The sequence below is a fragment of the Lampris incognitus genome, chromosome 9, assembly GCF_029633865.1.
Source record: "Lampris incognitus isolate fLamInc1 chromosome 9, fLamInc1.hap2, whole genome shotgun sequence".
Taxonomy (NCBI): Eukaryota; Metazoa; Chordata; class Actinopteri; order Lampriformes; family Lampridae; genus Lampris; species Lampris incognitus.
Genome location: NC_079219.1, coordinates 51065743 through 51085731, shown reverse-complemented (window position 1 = coordinate 51085731; position 19989 = coordinate 51065743). Strand labels below are relative to the sequence as shown.

General features: G+C 47.9%; 1 protein-coding gene across 2 annotated transcripts in view; it reads left to right on the top strand.

Moving 5' to 3' along the window:
- The window catches only part of sema6e (sema domain, transmembrane domain (TM), and cytoplasmic domain, (semaphorin) 6E), a 224375-nt gene that overhangs the window by 86970 nt on the left and 117416 nt on the right, over positions 1–19989 (top strand). For both annotated transcript variants that reach the window (XM_056285729.1, XM_056285728.1), the window contains exon 3: positions 511–730. In XM_056285729.1, coding sequence (XP_056141704.1) covers positions 697–730 — 34 coding nt within the window. In that variant the 5' untranslated portion in view covers positions 511–696. The remainder of the gene's footprint in view (positions 1–510; positions 731–19989) is intronic.

The window sequence follows — 19989 nt, the reverse complement described above, 5'->3', positions numbered from 1 at the left end:
ACTATCACATATACTATTATACATACTATCACATGTACTATAGTACATATGGATATCCATATGTACTATAACAAATACTAGCCATATGAGAAAGTATTTCAGACTGTTTATCTCAGAGTCACAGTGTGTAAGAGTCTGAGAGCTCCTTGGCTCCCTGCTCCTCCTCAGCACCTCCTGCCCTCCCACCGCCGGCCAGCTCCTCAACATCTGGCTTCTATTTGCAGCCTCTCTGCTTGTGTTAGCTGCCATGTTATGACAGGCGGGCGGCGGAGGAGATTAGGCCAGCAGTACACGCAGACCCCTCCGCGCTCCTCCTCAGTCATCAGGGGTCAACAGCCCCGTTTGACTGTGCTGCCACGGCCTCGCGGGTGGAGAAAATAAAACTAAAATGAAATAAAAAACTGGAGAGCTTTAAAGGTGTTAGCTGTGCAGCTGTGCGCCCCCCTCTGCTGTTTGGCGCCCTGGGCCGCCGCCGCCGCAGAGAGCTCACGTCTTTGTTTCCTTTCACAGGACGCCTGCTGAAGATTGCTCAACTTTTTTGGAGGAAGAGCCTCGAAAGGGGGGGTTTCACCCCTGCCCTTCCCCCCCTCCCCACATCCCACCAGAACAAGCCCGCCCAGCGACCCCGTGCCCAGCCCGTGCCGAGATCATTTCCTGGTATTAAGGGGCGGAGCTAGACTTGGGGCGGACCGTTGGATGGTGTGGCGGTCCCTCACGACCAAACCAGACCGTGAGTTGTTTTGTATTTTTTCCTTCTCATCAACAGAAGCGCAGGAAGTGATGTCACACGCCGGCCTCCGCTTTCCTGTCTATTCTAATGGGTCGGCATAAAACCGCTGCCATTAACTTGCCTCTACACTGTATGTGTCCGTCAGCTCGACCACCGCGGCATGTGCACTGATGGTGGTATGAAATAATGATGAATAATGTCGTGAGACTTGTGTTGTGTATTTTGGCGTGTTGTCTTGGCAGATTTCACATTGTATTTAATTTAATGAGTATGCACGAAAAAAGTGTGTCACAAGCAGAAAATGTATAAAAACTATTGTAGCCGGCCTTCATGTTTACCTCATTATGCCTTCCAGCGGCTCTTTTGGGGAATAATCTTAAATGAGTTTGTCTTGTTGTTGTTGCAGTGGAGCCGGTTTTAGGAGTTATTTTGTGTAATTTGGGCTGTTTCAGTTGTGCAACAACACCATATCCAGTAGCATTAGCGTCAGTTGTTCAATCAAAGCTTCATTGTCAGGACAGCGGTGTAGTGTTGAGCCGTGGCCTGGCGTGGCCTGGCCTGGCATGGCCTGCCGTGGCGTGGCCTGGCCTGGCTTGGCCTGGCCTGGCCTGACCTGGCGTGGCCTGCCGTAGCCTGGCGTGGCCTGGCGTGGCGTGGCGTGGCCTGCCGTAGCCTGGCCTGGCCTGGCCTGGCATGGCCTGGCGTGGCGTGGCCTGGCCTGGCTTGGCCTGGCCTGGCCTGACCTGGCGTGGCCTGGCCTGACCTGGCGTGGCCTGGCGTGGCGTGGCGTGGCCTGCCGTAGCCTGGCCTGGCCTGGCGTGGCGTGGCCTGGCCTGGCGTGGCCTGGCCTGGCCTGGCCTGACCTGGCGTGGCCTGGCCTGACCTGGCGTGGCCTGGCATGGCCTGGCGTGGCGTGGCGTGGCCTGCCGTAGCCTGGCCTGGCCTGGCCTGACCTGGCGTGGCGCGGCTTGGCGTGGCGTGGCGTGAGCATCACCCTGCAGCAGACTTGCAGCTCAGCGTGGTGTTGTGCGCTGCAATCTCACAGTGTCCATGCAGCTGTGTGGGCTGCTGAGAGGAACAAAAGACAGACATGTTGTCTTTACTGTGTGTTGTGGTCTCAAGCTCACGTGCTGCAGATCACATTGTCCACGGTTGTGGGTGATGATGTTGAGAGTTGTGTCCGTTTAACTGGCTGCTGTGTAACCCCCCAGAGCCCAGGTCACACACCGTGCTGCTGCTCATCTGGAGTAACACACACACACACACACACACACACACACACACACACACACACACACACACACACACACACACACACACACACACACATTAACCCACCCAACACACACAGTAACACACACACACATTAACACACACACACACATTAACCCACCCAACACACACAGTAACACACACACACACACATTAAAACACACACACACATTAACACAAACATTGACACAAACATTAACACACACACACATTAAAACACACACATTAACACACACACACACATTAACACACACATGAAAACACACACATTAAAACACACACACTAAAAACACACACACACACACACGAAAAAACACACACACATTAACACACACACACACACTAAAAAACACACATTAAAACACACATGAAAAATAACACATTAACACACACATTAAAACACACATTAACACACACATTAACACACACATTGAAACACACATTAACACACACACATTGGAACACACACACATTAACACACACACATTAACACGCAAACACACAGTAACACACACACACACACAGACACACACACATTATTGATCCCAAGGGAAATCATTACAGCTCACATAATCCTCAAGCACACAATATCCAAAATATACACAATAGAAAGACACACACACACACACACACACACACACACACACACACACACACACACACACACACACACACACACACACACACACACACACAGGGTGTCCCGGTCACCTGGTTGTACTGGCGTAGTGCGGGGGGGGCAGGGTGGGCTGTGTACTGGTGTGGAAGGGGGGGGCAGGGGGGCTGTGTTGGGGCAGCTCTACTGAAAGAGCTTTTCAAAGCTCCGCCTTTGTGTTGGTAGAGGCCTCTTTTGCTGGGCCATGTATATGTGTGACATGGGCCATTGTGCGGCAGTGTGCAGCATTGTGTGGCAGTGTGGGCCAGTCACAGTGAATGCATGCGGCCTGCTGGCTGTGCGGTGGCGGCGGGGAACAATGCAGCAGCAGCGGCACAGGGATGCTCAGGTTTACAGCATGCTACGGCAGAGGTGAGGTGTTGAGCCAGGCTGCTGGCAGTGGGGGGGGGGCCGGGGGGCCCGTGGAGGGGCCCTGGATGTGGACAGCTGTTTTCTGCCTTTCATCGCCGATTACACAAAGATGCGTCAGATGTGGGGAAACGCGAAGGGACGGCGGTCAGTGCAGCGCTGCTGCGGAGGCGTGAAACGTGATCAGACTGCTGTGCTGAATAGAGGCATTGTCATTTCAAATGTGTGTGTGTGTGTGTGTGTGTGTGTGTGTGTGTGAGACGTGGTGAGTGAGAGATTTATGGAGAGAATGGAAGTGACAGCAGCTTCCTTCATCTCTGGTCTCTCTGGACAGTGTGGCTGCTGTGCGCCTCCCACAGGCTGAAGCGCCTGCTCAGATGTATGGAGGTCCATGCACGGCCCACATGCTTCACTCTGAAACTCTGTTGTTTACAGTCGGGGGCGGGGGGCTTTGTCTGGCGATCAGACTCCTCCCCAGCCCCAGTTTGTCCAGCTAAACTACCAGCATCAGCAATCCCAACCAGTCCGGCACCGGGAAGACTCCGGTCTCCCCTTTCAGGGACGCCTTTATAGGGTCCAGCTCTGCCCTCCGCGCTGTACTTCAGTTGCCCCCCGCTTCTCTCCCCCCCGGGGGCTTCAGTCTTTGTCACTGCCCTCATTTTCCTCCCGTTTCCGACTTCCTGCCGTCCTGTCTGCGTTCCGTCATCCCAGAGTCCTCCCCTTCCTCACTGTTAAGCGAGGGCATGGCCGCGCTTGGATGTGCTGTGACAAATTGGCGCGGAGGAGGCGGGCGGTGGCAGTGGGGCGCCCGCTTGTCAAACCATTCGCAGCGGCGACATGAATTGATCCTGCTGCCGAGCAGCCACACGCTTGTGCGATCCTGGCGTGCTCACTGCACACACACACACACAGAGAAAGAAACACACGTACCGTTAAATTCTACCACCCATGCCACCCAGCACCCCCCAACCCCCCACCCCATTACCATCAATGATGTGTGCAGTGGAGGCATGCGTGAGCTGTCACAGCCTCTCCTCGCTGCTCCCCGTGGAGAGGAGGCGAGGCGGGGGGGGGGGGGGGTTGGAAAAAGAGACAGAGCCAATGCTCACGGCCGGCCTGAGTGACGCCGGAAGCCTTCGCTCGCCGTGGGGCGTCGTCCCGAACCGCGCTGCGCCACCACGTCAGACACCGCGGGGTGTTGTCGTTACAGAGCAGCCATCTTTGGCGTGTTTACCGAGGAGGGCTGTGGTGTGGCTGGGGCTGAACTCTCCACGGGGTGGTCAGACATGCCCCCTTGTGAGGTCATTGTGAGCCAGCCAGGAGCGGATTTACTCTAAAGCCGTATGCTATGGATGTGACAACATAAACAACCACGTTTTCGTTTCCTCTTTTGTTTGTTTGCAAAAAGTTAGCAGTTGTACGGGAGACTGAGATGTTGTCGAGTTCTCTCACCCCGGATGCACAGACTGCCCCCAATCAGTTCCCAGCGTTTATTCCAGGGGGTTTTGTTCTCGTTAAGAAGGCGGCGTGGGCGCGATGTGTGGGAGGAATAATTGCCGGCTTTAGCTCGCCTCACCTGGAACGTGACGGGATAACTTTCCCACGGTGCTTTAATACCCGGCGAACCCATGCTAGCTAAGCTGAGGATATCGACCAGCAGATGTGGTCCCGCCCCCCCCCACGCCAGCCTCCCTAACAGCCCCCCCGGACCTTCAGGATGAGGAAGACTTCCTCGGGCCAGGAGAAAACAGGATTCGTTTAGAAGAGATGTTGAACGGCTGAAAATGGCTCACTGTTTATTTTTCTTGCTCTCTCTCAAACAAGAGAAAGGATGGTTTGTGAGATTGGTCCCAGTTAGCTGTTTCTCTGGCTGTGATGTGATAAACGGCATATCACTAACCAATCCGTTTGGACCCCCCCCCCCCCGATTCCTTTCCTCTCAGGGTAATGTTTGTCTGCACAGGAAGTGTTTGCCGACTTTCTTGTTTATCGGCCTCTGATGACAAACACATGATAGCTGGAATGATGCAACTGCTAGCGGGTTAAATTAGCCTTATCCCCGAGAGGGGGGGAAAGCTCACCACGGGAGGTTTTATGAGGTGTCCACACACCATCAGACAGTCCAGGATGCTGAACAGGCGCTGAAGTCTGTTATAAAATTGCACACACACCTATAATCAGAATCAGAAATCACAAACACTTGATTTGTCATTTCATTTCATGCACTTGTGTACATAAAATGAAATAAAACATCGTTTCTCCCCCAGCCCACGGCAGTGCAACACAAGACAAACACATATTCAAAAACTACAGCAACACATCCAAGCTAACACATATATCTAAACTAAACAAAGAAAAATCAATGTCCAGGAAACCGAACGACAGCCAGGATGACGGTTGGAACTGCCGGTCTGCATGGGCTAGCAGTTAGCTTAGCCTGCCCCCCTTCCGTCAGACCGCCCTCGGTGTGTCCTCTTTGGGCGCAGCTCCGGTCAGGGCCGTGGTGCTTGGGCCCACAGGATGCAGCAGACCAAGCTCCCTCAGCCGATCCAACGGCTGCTGTCCCAGCCAGACACCTTCAAGTCACCTCCCCGCACTCCATACGACGACGCTAAAGACACAGTCAAGGCTAGGCGAGGCCGCCGCCACACCGACCTCGATGTTATCAGAACTGCCAGTCTGCATGGGCTAGCAGTTAGCTTAGCCTGCCCCGCTTCCGCATCCTATCAGACCGTCCTCGGGTTACCTCTTCGGGCACAGCTCTAGGCAGGGCCGTGGTCCCTGGACCCACAGGACGCAGCATACCAAGCTCTCCCAGCCATCAAACGAAGACACACTTAGACGTGGACAAAGACACTGCATAGATGGTATTGGGTGAGGCCGCCGCAAATGTGAATTCATGCCACCATCTTCCCCACATTTGTATAGCACACAAATATACAAAAACACATTCAAGCACACTTCAATATACACAAACATACTATAACACAGCTACGTTACTGAAAAACCTCATACACATACACGCATGCATGCGCGGGCACACACACAACACACACTAACATGAATGCTTAGCCTGTCTCTCACACTGCAACACTGATACCGTCACACAATATATACACATGCACATATACACACTCCTAGACAAAAACACGACACACGTGAACACTGATACCTTCACACTCAACGGAATACACACACACACACACACACTCACACTCACGCACACACAGCAAACTATGAGGACAGAACAGCCCTCCCTTTGTAATAACTCCTCATCCACTGTCAGCACAAACAATCTGCAGAACTCCCTCCTCCAAAACCACAGAAGAAGAAACCCCTCCTGGCACATTCAGTTAGAGAAGCGGACTTGGCGCTGAGCTCGTGTAAATAAATCATCTGGTCGCAGCGGAAGAAAAATACTTCTAAACCTGCGGATTCACTCCCACAATATTAACTGCCATGACTGAAACACATAAGGGCGTCTACTGGTGCGCCGGGCGGCTCATGCAGAAAACACTCGTCAGTTCTGCACTAAAAACAAAACGTTTGTGTACCTTCAAAAAGAGTCAGATTTATAAAACCTTGTGTAAGCCAAATCCTGCACAATCTCACCTTATAAATCCCAAACCAACTTGAAATTGTGCACACACACACACACACACACACACACAAACCTCCCATCCCTCCCTGTTACCGCTCACAAAACAGCCTTAAATGGATGTTGAAGCACTTTTTTAGTGCTCAGATGCAGCTCAACACCACACGTTCCTTAATAAACTCAGCAGCACCTGAACAGAAGCTGAGGAACAATTTCACGGACTGAAATGGAAACACTGCTCACGGTAAAGGCCAGAAAATATGTAGGATTTGGTGGGGTTTCAGGTGGAATATTAAAAAAAAAAGGGCGCCTGGGTGGCGTGGCAGTCTATTCCCTTGCCTACCAACACAGGGATTGCCAGTTCGAATCCCTGTGTTACCTCCGGCTTGGTCGGGTGTCCCTACAGATACAATTGGCCGTGTCTGCGGGTGGGAAGCCGGATGTGGGTGTGTGTCCTGGTCGCCGCACTAGCGCCTCCTCTGGTCAGTTGGGGCGTCTGTTTTGGGGGAGGGGGAACTGGGGGGAATAGCGTGATCCTTCCACACACGACGTCCCCCCTGGTGAAACTCCTCACTGTCAGGTGAAAAGAAGTGGCCGGTGACTCCACATGTATGGCAGGAGGCATGTGGTAGTCTGCAGCCCTCCCCGGATCGGCAGAGGGGGTGGAGCAGCGACCGGGACGGCTCGGAAAATAGGGTAAAGTACAACTGAGGAGAAAAGGGGGAAAATAAAAAAAAAAAAGAGAAAGTCTTGAATGGAAAAATGTCTCTAACTCTGAGCCTAGAATGAGTTAAAGCTCTTGTCACCAGAATAGAATAGAATAGAATAGAACTTTTATTTGTCATTGTACAAGTACAACGAAATTTGAAAGTGCAGTTCTTATCAGTACAAAGATCAGTATAAAAAGAATTAAAAGCATAAAACACACACACACACACACACACACACATTCATTTCTACATTCTACTGGAGACCAACATATTGCACAGACAGTCTGGAATCACCGATTGTTCTCCTCAGCTCGTCTCTGTGTGTGTCTGGACCATGGTGTCCTGCAGATGCAGCAAGATGCAGTTGGGAAATTCGCGATGTAGGAACCGGAAGAGTTCTTGTGATTTTCTGATGTCAGCAGATTCGGGGATGCTGTGTCACTTGTAGTTTTCTAACGTCCGGATTGTCCGTTCTTTCCGTCCTTCCCGTTCGCTCATCTGGCTGGATGGGGACGTCATAGCCAAAAAAGAGGTCCAGTGAGATGGTTTGGTTGGGCGTCACACCCCAGCCTGCTTCCTTACCTTTTTTTTGGGGGGGGGGCAGTTTTCTTTCAACTAACGACGTTCAGCTAATTTAGATAACGAAGGCCAGGTCCATCAACGTTGAGATGAAAGTCAAAAAGCCCTCTGAATGCTGTCTCAAGGCTGTTTCTAATTGGAATTCAAATGTAAGAAGGGTCAACAGCGGAATATTTTTTCTTAAACAACAGTTTAAGGTCAAAGAATATTGAGTGTATTTTGGATTTTTGTCAGGAATTATTCTTAATTTATGGTAATTTTATATGCTATTGAATAATGTTTACTTGGAGGGCAAACCCCAAATTAATTCAATTATCATAAACTTCATATTCGCTCATTAGGGTTGTATTGCTTTCACCCTGCAGATAACTCCTGAGCAAATTAAAATTGATCTACTTGGACAGTTGGCTGGCATCCAAAAAAGCTGCTCGAGGTTTAATAGAATCTCCATTTTTAGCTTCTGGTTGTTTAAGCTTGTCATCTTGACATTGCGCCTCACCGCATGAGCGGGCCAAGGTAAAAGTGTTTTTTATGACATAATTGCTCGACTCTTCACTGTGCTTCTCTTCTTCACCTCCAATTAGTTTTACACTTTAATGAGAGGAGTGTCTATGTGTCATATGATGTCAGTGCTTATTTTTATTGTCCCCGTTTCCACTGTGGGCCAAGCTAAGTGCTTGAATTTGGCACCGAGGATCTCGACCGTTTTCCACAGTGCTGAGCCGGGCCAAAACGCAGCTTATCTAGGAACAGTTAACGTGAGATTGAATTGGACAATTTCAGGAAATGACAGACATCGGCGGTCAATTCTTCTGAGTACATTCTCTATTAAGCCTGAGAGAGGAAATTGTCTCGTAGAGGGTATCAGGAGCCGGCCAGCTCAAATGGGTAGAAAGTGACACTGATATGAAGTGAACTTTTTCCCGTTACACTCCTTCCTTTATGTCCTTTTTGCAAGATGGCAACAGATTTCAGAGGTCCCGGGCCTGGCTGCAACTTAAAGGCTTGGGAAATAAGAACCGTATCAGCTCAGGCGAGCCTCGGAGCTCGCAGCTTAGAGCACAGAATTTGCTCCGTCATTGAGAGCGCTGATTAAAAAGGCCTGTGTGTCACGGTCAGAGGGGCAGTAGCATATGGCCGAGAGCTTAAGCGCAAAATGAAAGGACACCAGCGGTGCCAAATCGCGAGAATCAAGGATATTAAATCCCCGAGACTTGAGGTGGATCTTCATGTACTGTAAAGGATGCGTCATTACTGAACACTGCCAGTTTTTTTAAAGATTGCTGCAAGTGATACAGTGGATGTCAGATGATGGGGCCGCTGCTGCTTTTGTGTTTAATGGGTGTGCCGTTAGCCAAAAAAGAAGTGCTTACCTCTCAATTTTTTTAAAGAATTAGCTTAGCTTAAATTTTAGCATCCATTGAGAATAACTTACCTCTGAAGTCCAACATTGCCTGATCAATTCTGTGTGGGATGAGAAAATGGCACAAGATAATGATGGTCATAATGTTTGTCATTGTGGTCGCACCTTGTTGGAGATGCCGGTTGTCTTCGGCGCTTAATGCCTCCAGAGGGAATGGGAAGAGCAAGCCGTGTACTTAAAAACTGGACCGTTGCTTTATGAGGCGTCGGTCGCCAGTTTGGCTTTTACGACCCTTACTGCTCAAGGGTCACTTGCAATGAAATGTTTGCAGTTTTTTGGTGTTTCTTCTTCTTTCTTTTTTTTAATGGCAGCCTTTGTTTCCAGTGAAAGTAAACGGATATTTGCTGCAGTTCCTGAGGGAAAAAAAAAAAGGATTTGTTTTGATCTGGATCAGTGCCAGGCCACAGTTTAAAAAATGTAGGGGTGCTAAAAGACTCATAGTATACATTGAAGGGAGTAAGTGTTTACAGGTCTCGGGTTCATGTCGTATAATTTGTCAAACACACACACATAAGCAACACAAAAAAGAGGATAAATACCCAGCTGCTCTTTCTCAGGAAAACGTTGGAGTTCGGAGCTGAAGCCGATCCTGGCTCAGTCGATTTCACGTGAACATTAGCTTGCTTCTTTTGCCGTTTTTGCTGCTTCGCTTTACTTTATGTTTATCAAGTAAATACACAAGAGTGAAGATTCAAACTTTTTGGCGGGAAATACTCTAATACATGGAGTGCAGAGATTGGGCAGTATAGCCAAGGGGTTAGTTTCCCACAAAGGCATCACTTGTCGTTTTTTCTGTTTTGACGTTAAAGCTCAAGTTAAAACATGTGATAACATGATTTTCTAGCAAAGAAGTGGGGTTCTGTCAAGGGGACACATATACTTGTGGTACTTTCTTAGGGTACTGTGGTACCCTAAACCCATCCAAAAGCTAGCCTTGAATGTCAAACCTCTGTCTGAAGTAGTGGCTTTTCTGGATTTTACACTGATTTATTTTGGAGAAGGAATGCTGAAAGATATTTCCGAGGTAATGACAAAGTGTATTCTGTGGAGATGCTGCCTCGCCACACTCCGTAATGTCAAGCTTTTATTTAAAGACGAATTATTTCTTCCCATAAGAGAAGAGGTTTGTTAGGACATTCCTACATCCCAGTGTTTCCACACAGGGAGAGGCTGGCTTTCTTTCTTTGCTTCCCACAGTTTTGCAATTTCTTGCTCAACTTGTCTTTTTCAACAAGGAGAGTGGGTGGTCAGCTGCCTTTTCTGGTTCTTACCGAGATATTAACAAAGAGCTTGATTCAGAGAGGAAATTCTTATGAAAATGTGTTGAGGTTGGAGAATGCATGTACTTTAGACATGACAACTCAACTACCATGAAGCACTAGCTTGACAGGAGCTCATGCCCCCCCCCCCATTTTTCTCCCCAACTGTACTTGGCCAATTACCCCACTCTTCCAAGTTGTCCCGGTCGCTGCTCTGCCCGCTCTGCCGATCCGGGCCACATGTCTCCTCCGATACATGTGGAGTCACCAGCCGCTTCTTTTCGCTTGACAGTGAGGAGTTTCGCCGGGGGGGACGTAGCACGTGGGAGGATCATGCTATTGCCCCCAGTTCCCCCTCCCCCCTGAACAGGCGCCTCATGGAACCGATGTCAAAACAGCCGCTTTCTACTAGGTTTTAACCCAGTCTTGTTTACCTGCTACACCAGCTGTGTGTGTGTGTCGCATGGGGTTGCATGCCAGCCCTGTTTTCTGAGGAGATTTCGAGTGGGATACTTTGGAAAATGGGTAAGATAAGTGGCAAATGCTTTAAATGTTACTGAATCAATTAACTAATCAATTTAACTACAGGATCATGAATACACATTGATTTGATTGAGTTATTTAATTGTGAAATGAAAAATAAACCCGTCGCATTTCCTCTGGTAAAATGAGGTATTTATTTCAGTCATTTTAAACAGATTGTACTCGTTTTTTTTGTACAGTTCTATATAGAGATCAGCAGCGTGGGTGTGCGCGGCTTCCATGGTCAGTGTGGCAGCTTCAGTTGATTATAATGAACACGTTCTGCTGCAGCAGACGTGTCACGCTGCATCCACGCCTGCTGTATGTAGGCCGTAAATTAAGTGTTTATTGCTTTCTTTTTTTTTTGAAGAATTCATCCACACCACACTTATGCCAGTGCACCGCCAGGAGAAAAAAAATCCCCCGACGAATTTCCTATTGGCAAAATTCGATGGCCGAGATGGCTGCAGAGTCGGACTATTATTACGTTATTTTTATTATTATTATTATTACAAATTTGTAATTTGTGATATTGGGCTAGGCAGCACGGTGGTGCAGTGGTTAACGTGGTTGCCTCACAGCAAGAAGGTCCTGGGTTCGAGCCCCGGGGTATTCCAGCCTGGGGGGTCATCCCGGGTCGTCCTCTGTGTGGAGTTGCATGTTCTCCCCGTGTCTGTGTGGGTTTCCTCTGGGGGCTCTGGTTTACTCCCACAGTCCAAATACATGTAGGTCAGGTGAACCGGTAATACTAAATTGTCCCTGGTATGAATGTGTGGGTGTGATGGCCCTGTGATGGCCTGGCGGCCTGTCCAGGGTGTCGCCCCGCCTGCCGCCCAATGATTGCTGGGATAGGCTCCAGCATCCCTGTGACCCTGAGAGCAGGATAAGCGGTTCAGATAATAGATGGATGGATATTGGGCTAAACAAATAAAATTGACTTGACTGCGTTTTTAAAATAGGTATAGGCTACACCCATTACTTTCACTTTATCAAAGAAAAGGACAAGAACAATTCATCAGACTTTGATGCCTTGTCTAGGCCTAGGTCTAGGCTGTTTAATTGTTCTATATCATCACACTATTGTTAATATAAGCCAGGGGTTGGCAACCTTTTGGATAGCCCGTGCCACTTTACACACTTGAAAAAAAATCACAGACCTGAGTGTCAGTTCATTTTCATAATGAGTATTTATCTCTTTATTTATTTACTGCTGCTGCTTTTATCCCCGTCTAGATTCCTCATGCCAAAAGATCTGCGCCACAACCGCCCCCCCATACACACACACAATGTTTTTTTATCAAAAAAGTATATCAGATGAATATTTTTATTGAATTGCTCTGCGTGCCCGTGTTAATGGCCTCGTGTACCACCATGGGCACACGTGTCATAGGTTGCTGACCCCTGATATAAGCGGTTAATATAAGCTGTTACAGTTCTACGGCTTCATTAGGCTAAACAATCCCCCCCCCCCACTGAATTTGTAATGAACAGCCATAAACTTGAGCTTCTGTGTTATGATTTCTTGCTATGAAGCATTTTATAAAGCCTCGGTATACTTCTGCAGTTATTTTGGTGAAAGTAATGGAAAAATAGTGTAATCAGTAACAATTACCCTACAGAGACAATAACATTGTAAAGTCATTCATTACTTTCAAATGAAAGTAACTAGTAATATGCAATGCATTACATTTTGAAAGTAACCTGCCCAACACTGATCATGATTGCCTTATGTAAATTCCAGTTGGGTGAGATGACCGTGAAGGTTGAGCCATGTCACCCAATACATCTACTCGTACAGTGAATGTGACTTTGTGTGATGCTCATAATAAAGACACGAGGGACAAAATGCAGCATACTAAAGTTGGCGGACTAAGAATGTATGACAATATGTGAAAAACAGTATGTAAGTATCTTAGCATGTCGACATGCGCTATATGGCCAAAATATGTGGGCACCCAAGCATCACACCCATATGTACTTGTTGAATATTTTCATGAGTATTAATATTGAGTTGGTCCCCCTTTGCTGCTGTAACAGCCTCCACACTTCTGAGAAGGCTTTCCACTAGATTTTGGAACATGGCTGCGGGGATTTGCTCACATTCAGCCACAAGAGCATTAGTAAGGTCAGGAACTGATGTTGGGGAGAAGGCCTGGCTCACATTCGGTGTTCCAATTCATGCCAAAGGTGTTGGATGGGGGTTGAGGTCAGGGCTCTGTGCAGGCCAGTCAAGGTCTTCCACACCAAACCAAGCAAACTGTGTCTTTATGGACCTTGCTTTGTACATGGGGGCATTGTCATGCTGAAACAGGAAAGGAACTGTTGCCACAATGTTGGAGGCACACAGTTCTCTAGAATGTCATTGTATGCTGTAGCATTAAGATTTCCCTTCAGTGGCAGTAAGGGGCCTAGCCCCAAACCATAAAGAATGGCACCAGACCATTATTCCTCCTCCAACAAACTTTTTAGTTGGCACCATACATTCCCAGATTGGTCCGTCAGACTGCCAGATAGTGAAGTGTGATTCAGCACTCCAGAGAACATGTTTCCACTGCTCCAGAGTCTAGTGATGGCAAATAGTGGTGTGCTTTACTCCACTCCAGCCAACACTTGGCAGTGCCCATGGTGATCTTATGCTTTTTGGTTTTTTTTGCAGCTGCTCGACCATGGAAACCTATTTCATGAAGCTCCCAACGAACAGTTCTTGTGCTGACATTGCTTCCAGAGGCAGTTTGGAACTTGGTAGTGAATGTTATAATGGAGGACAGACAGTTTTTACATGCTACCTTTCATCACGCAGCAATCCTGTTCTGTGGTCTTGTGTGTGCAATCGCTTCACGGCTGAGCAGTTGCTGCTCCGAGACATTTCCACTTCACAATGACAGACCTACAGTTGACCGGGGTAGATGTAGCAGGGCAGAAATTTGATGAATTGATCTGTTGTAAAGTTGGCATCACTGTCATAAGTCAATGAGCTCTTCAGTACAACCAATTCTACAATAAATGTTTGTCTGTAGAGATTGCATGGCTGTATGCTTGATCTTATGCATCTCCTAGCAATGGATGTGTCGGAAATAGCCAAATCCACTCATTAGAAGGGGTGTCCACATACTTTTGGCCATACGGTGTACATCAAGTTAGTATGGGAGTGAAATTACTTAGGCCATAATAGTATCTCAGTGAAGAGTGCAAAAAGCCCCATATCAATAGGGAATTTAAAAAATGGAACTCCTTTTGGCTGTTCCCATTAGGGGTCACCACAGCAGGTCATACGTTTCCATCTCTTGCTGTCCTCTGCATCTTCCTCTATCACGCCAACTACCTGCATGTCTTCCCTCACTACATCCATAAACCTCCTCTTTGGCCTTCCTTTTCATCTCTTCCCTTGCAGCTCCATCTTAAGCATCCTTCCCCCAGCATACACAATATCTCTTCTCTGCACATGTCCAAACCATCTCAGCCCGCCTCTCTTGCTTTGTCTCCCAACCGTCCAACCTGAGCCGTCCCTCTAGTATATTCATTGCTAATCCTGTTCATCTTCATCAGTCCCAACGAAAATCTTAGCATCTTCAACTCTGCCACCTCCAGCTCCGCCTCCTGTCTTTTTATCAGTGCCACTGTCTCCAAACCATACAACATAGCTGGTCTCACAACCATCTTGTAAACCTTCCCTTTAACTCTTGCTGGTATCCTTGTGTCACAAATCACTCCAGACACTCTTCTCTACCTACTCCACCCTGCCTGCACTCTCTTCTTCACCTCTCTTCTGCACTCCCTGTTACTTTGAACAGTTGACCCCAAGTATTTAACTCATCCACCTTTGCCACCTCTACTCCTTGCATCCTCACATTCCGCTGTCCTCCCTCTCATTCATGCGTATGTATTCCATCTTGCTCCTACTGACTTTCATTTCTTTTCTCTCCACTCTCACTGCAGATCACAATGTCATCTGCAAACATCATAGTCCATAGAGATTCCTGCCTGAGCTCTTCTGTCAACCTGTCCATCACCATTGCAAACAAGAAAGGGCTCAGAGCCGATCCTTGATATAATCCCACCTCCACCTTGAATCCATCCATCACTCCTTCCGCACAGCTCACCACTGTCCCACTGGCATCATGCATATCCTGCACTACTCCTCAAGCATCCTCCCACTTTCCAAAATTGTGTTAATCTAGTTAAAAACTCCACTGCCATCTCTCCTAAACATCTCCATGCCTCCACAGGTGTGTAATCTGGAACAACCACCTTTCTACTCTTCATCCTTTTCATAGCTGCCCTCACTTCATCCTTTCTAATCCACTGCACTTGCTTATTCGTTATCCCCACATTATCCAACCTTTTCTCTCATTTTCTTCATTCATCAGCCCCACAAAGTACTCCTGCCACCTTCTCAACACACTGTACTCACTTTTACAGCACATTTCTGTGTCTATCCTTCATCAACCTAACCTGCTGCACATCCTCCCAGCTTGGTCCCTCTGTCTACTCAATTGGTAAAAGTCCTTTTCTCCTTCCTTAGTGTCTAACCTCTCATACAACTCGCCATATGCCTTTTCCTACTCCTTCGTCACCTCTCTTTGCTTTACGACGCATCTCCTTGTACTCCTGTCTACTTTCTTCATTTCTCTATCCCACTTCCTCTTCGCCAACCTCTTCCTCTGTATACTTTGCTGTACTTCCTCATTCCACCACCATGTCTCCTTCCTCCAGATGACACACCAAGTACCTTCCCAGCTGTCTCCCTCACCATTTCTGTAGTAGTACCCAGCCATCCAGCAACTCTTCACTACCACCCAGTGTCTATCTTAGCTCCTCCCTGAACTCCACATAACAGTCTTCTTTCTTAAACTTCCACCATTTGATCCTTGACTCTGCCTTCACTCTTCCTCTTCTTGATCTTCAAAGTCATCCGACAGACCACCATCCGATGCTGCATAGCTACGTTCTCCCCTGTCACCACCTTACAGCCTCTAATCTCTTTCAGATTTCACCCCCTACATAAGATATTGTCCACCTGTGCACACCTTCCTCCACTCTTATACATCACCCTTTGGCCCTCCCTCTTCTTGAAATATGTATTCACCACAGCCATGTACATCCTTTTTGCAACATCCACCACCATCTGTCCTTCCATATTCCTCTCCTTGACACCATAGCTACCCATCACCCCCTCATCACCTCTGTTCCCTTCACCAACATGTCCATTGAAGTCTGCTCCAATCACCACTCTCTCCTCCTTAGTTACACTCTGCACTACTTCATCCAACTCACTCCAGAATTCTTCTTTGTCTATTTCACACCCATCTTGCAGGGAATATGCGCTGACAACATTGATCATCACACCATCGATTTCCAGCTTTATAAACATCGTTCTGTCTGACACGCTCTTTACCTCCAACACACTCTTGACATTCTCTTCCTTCAGAATTACCACTAACCCGTTTCCCCTCCCATCCACAACATAGTAGAAGAGTTTGAACACACCTCCAATGGTCCTGGCCTTACTCCCCTTCCACATGGTCTCTTGTACACACAGTACAGTATCTACCTTCCTTCTCTCCATCGTATCAGTCAGCTCTCTCCCTTTACCAGTCATAGTGCCAACATTCAAAGTTCCGACTTTTACCTCCACACTCCTACCCTTCCTTCTCTCCTGCTGCCTCTGGACATGCCTTCCCCGTCTCCTTCTCCTCCACCCAACAGGAGCGTAGTATCCACTGGCACCCTGCTGGCTAACAGTACTGGTGGCGATTGTTGGTAACCTGGTCCCGATCCGGTATGGAAATCTGATTTATGATCTGCATATTTGATTTGGCAACGGTGTTACACCAGACGCCCTTCCTGATGCAACCCTCCCCATTTCTCCGGACTTGGGATCGACACTAAGATTGCAATGACTTGTGCGTCCCAAGTGGCTGGGTTAATTTGCGAAATGGAACAAACACACACAAAAAACCCCCAAAAAACTTGTGGACAGAATGTCTCTGGGCACGAAAACAATCTGTGAACAGAACGTCTCTGAAATATTTACGCATTGAGAATTTCACTTCAGATAATCATATCACAGTAGTGAAGCAGCATGCTTGAGTATATTAACAGCTGGAGGTCCAGATACCCCAATACATTAGGTACTAATAATAAATTCCCCAACTGTCACTCCTAAAATTAGGAGTATTCATCTGCTTTTCTAATCCAAGCTTCAGAAAATCTTTAGCTCCTTTTTACATGTTTTATTGCGGTTTGTCCATTTTCACCTTTCTAGATTTGTCTTTACTATCTGTCACCCTTTTTTAAGTGTCATAATACATTGGGAGCATATCAGTTTTACTGCTTTTTCGCTCGTGTGTAGTCTGCATTCGAAATACAGCAAAAGATCCCTCTCCACAATGGCTCCTCTGTAATGAAAAATGTGCGGCTATTGAGCATCAAGGTCACATTTCCAGCTCTGGAGGGATTTCTCCAGAGGGCCAGGAAAGTCATATGCGGAGTGAGCACGTAAGGCCAGGTGGCTGATGAACTCTGAGAACAGTTTGACAAACCCTATCAGTAGTGCGAAATTAAAGTGTCAGCGAACCCCCCCCCCCCATACACGCACGCACACACACACACACAATCATACGTGGCATCAAATTTCCCATCTTGTACTATGATAAGCCAAGCCAAGCTGCTGCTGGTTCACATCAGCAGCTCTTGGCTGTCTGAACTGCACTGGGAGGAGGGCGGTGCGGTAACAGGAGACCCGGGCCGATGCTCGTCTCCGTGTATTGATTTGGGCGGCGATCCAGACGGCGGTTACAGCAACAGTAAGGGTGCCTGACTGACTGACCCACTGCTGCTTGAAGGAAGCGTGTTGAAAATGTAGTATGGCGTCACGATGGCAACACTTTGGAACAAATGTAATCCTCCTGAATGCTGACATATATCCCTATGCATCCAGAGGTCGTCCAGGGATTGAGTTTCCTGCCTCTGGGACCACATGTGTCCCCTCTTGTGCGAAGAGCCAGAGGTGGCGAAACAAGGTCCAGAAAGTACAAGTCTGTACCATGTATTTCTTCCATCCACATACTAAATCAGCTGATGTTATCCCCCTCCCCATCTGAAGAGTGGTATTGATTAGAGCCAACTGGTTTAGTACATGGGTGGAGCAAATACATGGTTAGGACTTTTACTTTCTGGACCTGGGTTTACCACCTATGTGAGGGACAGAGCTTTCGTTCATATATACATCCTCCCCAGTCTGCCGGCCTCTGTAGATTTCCGATGTCCCCCTTGTTTAAGAAAATGATAGAATCACAATCTAGTAAAAATAGAGTTGAATATACGCTCACTTTCTAGGTAAGGGGAAAAAAACCCTCCGTTGTGTAAGTCTGAGACATATGGCTGATATGCAGACATTGTCAGATGGTTGTACCCAAACTGGTTGCAGCAGCACACACACACACACACACACACACACACACACACACACACACACACACACACACACACACACACTATCTCTTCCATTTTACACACAGACCCATGAGGCCTTAAGTCAAGGCAGCCACAAGAGTAATGGCTCTGGGTTCCCTCCTGAACACGAACTAATGAGAATCTCAAATCCAACAAGCCGAGTGCATTTATCACACGCTCCCGCTTAATGACACCACCGCCCAGGCCCAACAGCACTCACACCACTGTCCACAGCCCGGTAATAGATGGGCCTGTTTGTCCGCACACTGTCCTATTATTAGGGTTGTTTGCTCAAACCTCATGGAGGGATGAAGAGGAGGAGGTGGAGGGAGACGTGAAGAAGGTGGCAGGCGCTGCTGTGTGTGGTGGCAGCACACAGCTATTGTTTTACTTTTCATACCCCCGTCTCTTACTTTGGGGCCCTCCCTGTTTGAATTGGTCCAGTTTGGACTCTTTTATTCTCCGTGTCTGCTGCTGCGATGCAGCGCTGCCTCGGAAAAACCTCCCGTGCAGAAGAGAGGAACGCCTGGGCGTTGTTGGAGAGTCAGCAGATTAATACTACATGTGCCGCTTTGATGTGCCAGGGAGAAGTGTTGTTTTTATTTGTGAGGAGACACGCGGAGGTTCCCGTAAGGCCTCTCGACCCGAAGACCTTGGAAAAAGAACATGAAATCGTCTCACATCTGATGGTGGACATTAGGTTTCATGCCACACATCGGGAGGGTATTGAGGTGGTAGAAGACTGCAAATATTTAGGAATAATATTAGATGCTCAACTGGCATGGTATTTGAATACAGGTGTTATCTATGAGAAAGGTCTGCAACATCTAATTTTCAGACAGTTTGGAGTGGACAGAGACATGTTGGTCCTCTTCTATCGCTCCTTTGTGGAGAGCATTTTAACTTTTTGTTCTACTGCCTGGTATTTTTATTGTCAGTTAAACAGGATCCAAAATTAACTTTTTGGCTTATCTGCCAAGATGGCTGGTAGATGAAGAAAATTACTGGCCAGACAGAGGTTTTTACTGACCAAAATAGAATTAATAAATTGCTTTTTACTATCACAATTGCAGTAACCACTGCAGCACGGTGGCCCGGTGATTAGCGCCATCGCCTCACAGCAAGAAGGACCTGGGTTCGAACCCCGGGGTTGGCCAACCTTTGGGGGGTCATCCCAGGTCGTGCTCTGTGTGGAGTTTGCATGTTCTCCCCGTGTCTGTGGTGGGTTTTCTCCGGGTGCTCCGGTTTCCCTCACCATCAAAAAGAAACATGCATGTTAGGGTTAATACTCCTGTCTTTGCCCCTGAGCAAGGCAATGGAAAGACAAGCTGGAGTTGGTCCCCGGGTGCTGCACGGCGGCTGCCCACTGCTCCTAGCTACACAGCTAGGATGGGTTGAATGCAGAGAAAGAATTTCC